At 52.6% G+C, this 7,622-nt stretch overlaps 1 protein-coding gene across 1 annotated transcript; it reads right to left on the reverse strand.

Annotated features, from left to right (window-relative positions):
* Nucleotides 1-109: 109 nt before the first annotated feature.
* PG998_014960 (uncharacterized protein) lies at nt 110-470 on the reverse strand (the record flags this gene model as incomplete). Its single annotated transcript, XM_066881776.1, has 3 exons — nt 110-197; nt 230-337; nt 409-470. The coding sequence occupies 3 exons, from the start codon at nt 468-470 to the stop codon at nt 110-112; spliced, it is 258 nt and encodes an 85-aa protein (XP_066723171.1).
* Between the last annotated feature and the right edge of the window lie 7,152 nt (nt 471-7,622).

The following is a 7,622-nucleotide window of genomic DNA, read 5'->3' on the forward strand; positions in this document are numbered from 1 at the left end:
TCGCTTTGTGGGAGTTTTCGTAGAGTATATCCCATAAGCGATCAACAATCTCATCATCACTTCCTCGTCGAAACCTTGTCGAATAAGCTCCTTATGTGTCACTGAACCGTTAACTCTCGATCGGTCGGTACTTCCTTTCCTCTTTTGACAGCACCTTGGTACCGCCAATATCTTCTTCCCAATATAGTCCGCCGGATCTACCGGGAAAGGAAGATATGTGTTCGCGTACTCTCCCTGATCCACGTCTATCTCGCAGATATTGATTTGCAGGACCTCGGGGAAGTAGTCGTCGGTCGGAACAAGATGATCAAATGTAACGCCGTAATAGTCGATTTCACTAGTAGGCCGATTGATTGTTAGCAAGTTCCACGACGAGAGAGATTGTGAAATGGTCAAATTTGCTCGTACTTCTTCTGGTCCACCCAGCCAAGGTACTCATCTCGCACAATTAAGTCATTCCCGACGTCCATGCGGACGTGTTGTCCATATATAGCGCGATATGTCAGTGTTGCGAGCTCCAAGGCAGCCGGCTGGGGAAATTTCGTGCCACAGGCGTTAACATGCCATGGTACCTCCGGAAGAAGTTTTTGGACAGATACTAATGGGCCTTCGATCTGAATCCTCACTGGCTTATTGCATGGCGGTGGGTGGTAGGGATGAGGAGGGTTCTGAATGCAATGCGGAATGTACAGCGGAAGAGCCATGATAAGAGGGTGAACTAAGGTCGCCAGCAACGGGTTCGGAGGAGGTCATTAAGAGGAAGCAATAGTAGATGTAAGGCTGAATGGCCAGCGTTTCCAAATGGCGAGGATCACATGCAATATGCAAAGCCCTGATTCTGGAATTCGACCCCGCACCTTAAACTTTGTTATTTTGAAACATTACTATCTCTCTCTTTGTTTCTCTTGCATCGAACAAACAGCATTATCAAACCACAACAATCGTACTTCGCCGCCGCTTTGTTGAAGCGAACTTTCACCAGCTAGTTTCACTGTTGAATCTCCTAGTCATATATTCCAGCATACCCCATCTTGTATAGAGACTCGTGAGTCTAAATTGTTGTACGGGAATAGTATGTTATCTAACTAGAATCAAAGAAATGTGCACCATCTACACGGACTACTACAACTGCGGCCATAGGGTGGAGCAGACTAGGACTGAATCTTGTGCGAATCCAGACACCTGTGTTAAGAGCTACGTGGATGGGAGAACGCTCAACCGTCACTGCGGAGATATGAGATGTAACACCCCGCCATCATCGGACTAGGGAAGCTTTCTGGGCAGGGGCACGAGGAGTTTGTAGCGGCACATTCCTAATCTTGGACCGGTAGAGTTGCGGATAATAGCGATTCCTCATGTCTATTCCGGCTCGCATGCCCATTAGAGTGAGAAATTCCCAACTGTCATGATGTACCTAACCCATACGTATCGCACGAATCTTTGGGCGCACGCCCACATCACACTCTCTCACAACTGAGCAAAATCAGGTGCGAAAACAACAACAACAACATAATGGTATAATGAGCTCGAGTTGGGAACCTCGCCAGGGCAGCTGCTGATCTGGTTCCAGACCATGTTGGCGTTGGTAGTTTCTCCTCTTCGGCGTGTCTTGACGAGGATAAGTTCTTGCGCTGGCGCACTAGCGCGACTAGGTGTCCCCTAAAAACCAGCGTGGAGCTGGTTCGCGACCCCGCGCCATTAGGGTCAACTGCCCCGCTGTAGGCCAACAGGTGCGGACAACTAAAAGCTATTATAGCTCAAATGGTCACTCCAGGAATATGGGTCCAGCAAGTTGGCAGAGCCGTCTTGAATAGCTAGACCTCCGCCATGGCCCATACCAAGACAAGGTTCGCAAGAGCGACTTGTCGCTGCACAACAAAACACGGGACGTCAGGCGGTACTGTGACATCTTCAGCGCGCTTGCGTGGAACCCGACGCACGAGCGGATGGAAACGGCGATGCACGTACCGCGAGGGCAGCGGGCGCCGGACCTCAACAGGATTGTCTGTCCCCATGTTCCAGTTACTTCCCCATCGAGTTCCTCCTACTCCGTTTCTGACAGCCGTAGTTTCGTCAATCAATCGCCTGCTATACGAGATCGAGCGTCCAAGCCGAGCGATCGATTTCTAGGCCTCGCCGGGCAGCGGCGGCGACGCGAATGCCGTTGTCGACGCGGATAACGACGCGGATAGCGAGTACGAAACCGACCCCGAGTATACTGCAACAGCCCCTCTGGCACAGTAGACACTGCACCTCTGTCTTCGACATCATCCCCGACGAGGATGGCGTGACTGTCATTCCTAATAATCCCACGGATCTGGACCAAGAGCGGCTCGAGGGGAAAGGTTTGGATGATTTATTGGGGCCGAATCTAAAACGATGCGAACGAGCCACTACCAGTAATGTTGGAGGACTGATATTGCCAGTACCTCACCTCTCCATTTCGAGGGAGAACCGAGCGCCAGCGTCGATATGAGTGGCTCTGTCGTGCTGAGTGCGAAATCGACCCCGAGTATACTGCAATAGCGCCTACTGGCACGGCAGGCGCCGAACCTGTGGCTGTAAATGACATCCCGGGCGATGACGGCGGCACTTTCATTCTCAACAGTTCTACAAGGCAGAAGAGTCAGAGGCAGCAGCTATTTGCAGGTACATATCCTATCTTCTTTGACCGCGACGGAAGAGGAGCTCGTAACAGCAACAAATGCCACGATCAATTTCTTATCCGACATAACGACGTAATTTAGTAGGCACGAAGAAGGCGATCCTTCGTATCGCGCTGGCAACGCACCGCACAACGTACACTAGAGCGAAAGCCTGGAGGCCGATCTCGCTGCTATCAACACTCGGGAAGGTGATGGAGTCAGTCATTGCGGAGAGAGTCTCGTACCTAGTCGAGACGTTTGGGCTCCTCCCAACCAACCACTTGGGGACACGGAAACGACGGTCGGCAGAGCAAGCACTCATGCTCCTGCAAGAGCGCAGAGCAATCGCGAAGGGATAGAAGTCATCATCAACGACGCCCTCGCATGGGAAAGAAGGAGCGGTGCGACGTTCGAAGCGGACAAGACAGCTATCATTCACTTTGCGCGCCAACCGTACAAAGCCGACCTGACACCCGCCACCATTAAGGACGGGATGTACGGCCCAAGGATCACGTCAAGATCCTTGGGGTCACCATGGACACGAAGCTCAAGTACGAGGAACACATCGCCGAAGCCGCGGCCAAAGGGCTGGAGGCCGTCCTGGAGCTGAGACGGCTCAAGGGGCTCTCCCCTGCCACGGCGCGACAGCTTTTCACGGCGACGGTGGCGCCGGTGGTGGACTACGCGTCGAACGTCTGGATGCGCGAATGCAGGTACAGGGCAGCGGGACCCGTCCACCGCATCCAAAGGATAGGGGCTCAGGCAATCGTGGGAACATTCACTAGCTTTGGTACTGAGCCGGCTCGGCGCTGCTAACCTCGTGGTAAAAGCTGCTCAGAGGGCGGACTCTTACTTGCGCATAGCTTACCCCACGTTGTCCGACAACATGCTAGGTGCGGCAGCTTGTAGCACCGCCAATGGCGATGACTTGAGGTCTGTCGTCTCGCCGAGTCGCTACATCACTAGCAGCATGCTGCTGGCGGCTAGATTCCACAGTTGGCTCATACCACTGGTCACATTGCATCTGACCCGGCGTGGTTGAGCGTGTGTCACTCGGAGTACCAAAGGCCATTTCTTTTATCGAAAAATTCTGAACTGCATCAACAGACATCCGTAGACCAGTATCAGGCGGCATGTAGGTCGGTGTTTCGCGACTGCTTTGACGTGAGGCACGGAGGCGTCTGATCGGAGGTCACGGTCTTTGATTTGCAAGGCGTCTTGAGGTATCGAGCTGTACTAGGACCATCTGATCAGCGAAACGCTGTATCCTTCCTCGAACTGGATCTCCGACTACAGTAGATCGAGTTCCACTATCTGATTCTGTATGATTCATCAAGTGGGTGATGCGTGGTCTATTTCTTGCAAAGCCTTGGCCCTCGGCTCAAGGCATCGGCTCACTCTCAAGGCGTTGAAAGCTCACCCCTTGTGTTGAGATTGATTGGGTCCTCGTAGAGCTGTAAGTGACAGAGGGTCAACTTTTGGACGTTTCACGCATGCTGTGATTTAGCTACAACTTCAACGAGCCATTGCTGGTCCGATGCGGTACAGTGACTGCTTTAGACTGACGGATGCAGCAGAAAGAGAGTATGGTATGCCACTCGGTGGGCCCCTCCAAATGGGCAAAGCCAGCGAACAGTAGCAGGCTAGGGGCGGGAAGGGACACGATCATGCGCCGATACTGTCGCGTCCCACTGTCGGCCGTGGCACATCTGCTGGCTCACAAGAGGCACTTCGCGCCCCCTTCAATTCGCACTAAGCAGCGCGTGGAAAGTAATCCTGAGAGACCGAAACAGGCATTCTGGGCCGCACAAATGTACTCTCCGATTGTGCCGTTTCCAACGTGGCGCACCGAGTCCGAATGGAATCAGGATCACCCAGTGTGCTGCCGTTTTGCCGCGTCAGCTCGAAGACTCTCACGGGCTGTTTCCGGTCCTGACTTCTGTTGGTCCCATTGGCTTGGTACCTCAAGGTACACTCGTCAAAAGAGACGGTGTCGTACTGTACTGGTAGGTTGACTTATATGTAGTTCATCTTGCGATGCTAGACTTTCGAGCAGGGAATGCTTCTTCGTAGCCGGTCGGAAGGTATCCTATCAAGCTCTGCATTCGGATTGTGGACATCATGTTGGTGTGCCCTTTCTGAGCGAATAGCAGCAGACCTGGGGTGAACGGGGACACGAACAGCCACTGATACTGTTATGCCCCATTCTCGGTCGGCGCACTTGCTGGCTTATACGGAGGCACTTTCGGGCCTCTAATTCCCATTGAGTTGTGCGTAGCAAAGTGACGGGGAGGCCGAACTAACTGTTCTGCTTTGCCCGACCGCAGCCTCTAACTAGACCGTTTTCGATGCATTCGCAATGGGACCAGAATCATCCATTGGTGTACTGTACTTTACTCTTGTTGATGTTGGGAACCTCGCCAGGGCAGCTGATGGTCTTGTCCAGGACCCAGGTTGGCGTTAGTAGCTTCTTCTCTTCAGCGTGTCTTGACGAGGATAAGTTCTTGAGCAGCAGAAAGATTGGGCAGTTGGCCCTAATGGCGCGGGGTCGAGAACCAGCTCCACGCTGCCTTCTAGGGGAGACCTAGCCCGCTAGTCACGCTAGTACGCCATTACTACGCTTCTGACTCTGTAGGCCAACAGGTGCGAGCAACTATGAAAGCCAGACCGGAAACAGCCCGTGGGTGTATTCTAGCTGATGCAACAGAAAGACAATACTGTATGTTACTGAATGATTCTTGCTCCATTCGAATCGGCGCACCACGTCGGAAAGGCTGCAATTGGAGACTACGGTCGGTCGGACCAGAATGGTTGTTTCGGCCCCCCGCCATCACTTAAGAATTGGAGGGACCCGAAAGTGAGCATCGACCCATCTACGCTAACAGCGGTGGGTTCTAGACCTGACCCGCTGGTTGCGCTAGTGCCCTGCTACTCTTCCGACACTGCACTCCAACAGTATGTAGGGCCAACAGGTCTGCAGGCAACTAGGAAGTCGAGACCGGAAACAGCTCGCGAGGATCTTCGAGCTCTCGACGGATGCGGCGAAAGACTACGCTGCTGGATAGTTCAGGCTCTGAGGCGACCGGTCTCTACCAGAACGGTATAAGCGGAGCGGGGGAACATCAGGCTCTGGCCCTGCGCATCAGAACAGGTATGGGTGTCACAAGCTGCCCGTCCGGCGTCCATTCCGTCTCCCAGTGCCACTTGCGCGACGATCCCGATTCTGAATCACAATCAGCCAACAGAATCCAAGACCGAAAACAGCCCGTGAGACTCTTCGAGCTAACGCAGCAAAAAGACAGTACTGTATGTTACAGGATAACTCTGGTTCCATTCGGAATCGGCGCACTTCGAAAAGGGTACAATGGGACACTCGGGCGGACCGGAATGGTAGCTTGGCCTCTTGTTGACGACTGTACCTTGAGGTACAGGGCAAGAAGTCGCTTTAAGTAGCATGGTCAGAAACAGATGCAAAGGACTGATGTACAATACTGGTAGGTACGAACCAGAAGAGCTGCATCGAAGACGACGGCAAGAGTCACCACTCGTGAGTAGTGAGCAGTAGGGCAGTAGCTATGGCGCCGCAGGCGGACAGCGAGAACGCCTCACGTCCATAATGTATGTACATACCGTACTTTCAAGGAAGCCATAGTATCCCGATGAGTATGAACATTCAAATCCCTGCAACGCCTTCAGAGTAACTCGATACCTGAGCGGGTGACCAAGCATTTGCGACAAACCGGCCACGCACCATACATTCGTTGAGGTCGACGCAGAATCAGATGGCGATCAATCTGATGGGGGGAAGGGCACAACATATCGCTTATCAAATGGTTTCTATACGGCTCGATACCCCGCAATATATATTCGAGGACCGTGGAAACCTCCGGGCAGGCTCCTTCGCGCCTCCATTTGAAGCAGTCGCGAGCCACCGAATTGAACGCCGGCTGAACACCAACCTACCGATGACTGTTGATACAGTCCAATGTTCTTCGATAGAAGAAGCAGCCTCTTGTGTTCCGAGTGACTCAGGATCGAACACAACTGGTCAGATGCAACACTACGACTGGTATGAACCAACAGTGGTCTCTAGTCGCCAGCAGCATACTAGCGGTAACATAACAACGCAACGATCACACGGGCACCAAGTCGTCGTACCTGGCGGCACTACACGCTGCGGCACCTGGAATAATGTTCGACAATGCGAAGCAAGCGATGCTCAACTAGAGGTCCGCCCTCTCAGCAGATTTTACCGCGCCGTTAACAGCGCCGAGCTAGCCCAGTACCAAAACGAGCTTGGCGATATCGAATACTTAGTCGCGATCTTGGGCCGAGAAGTTGAAATCTGGGAAAGCGAGTGCGGGTCTCCATGCGGTAGACACAGGCGATCAGCACGAATTGCGGCTAGGAGCTAATGGCACTATGAGCACCGCTGGCTATTCCACGGCGCCCACGGCATCCTTGTTGGATGTTGGTTGTAGTCTGCGTCCATCAGTCATGCTCCCGTCCTCGATTTTGTCATCTGTGAGACATAAACCAAGTGAATACTATTGCTCCGACAGCTTCAACTCTATTTCTCCCATCAAACGCTCATACTCTTTGGTGGCAATGCTCTGGTCATAGGCCTCTACGGCCCGTTCGATAAGAGCGTCCTTCTGAAGCATCAAGCCCTTGTATGATTGAAGGCTACGAGCGACAGAAAGCCACACAGCTTGCTGTTGGAGTAGCTGACGCTTTTCATTCTTCAGATTCTCCCTTTCCATAATATTTCTGCGTCGGAGAGCCTGGTAAAATGCATCTCGATTGCGCTTTATTTCTTGTTGCAAGACAAATAGATTTCTCTGGGCATTGACGGGTTCGTCAAAATACGGTTGACTGCCGTTTTCTTCATGTGATTCTTGCCATCAGGTATACAATCCTTCGTAACAAGCCGATATATGCTATGCGCGCTGAAGCTTGGCAAGTTATAAGGTGGAG

Source organism: Apiospora kogelbergensis, assembly GCF_038363985.1.
Source record: "Apiospora kogelbergensis strain CBS 113332 chromosome Unknown utg000017l_segment0_segment0, whole genome shotgun sequence".
Taxonomy (NCBI): Eukaryota; Fungi; Ascomycota; class Sordariomycetes; order Amphisphaeriales; family Apiosporaceae; genus Apiospora; species Apiospora kogelbergensis.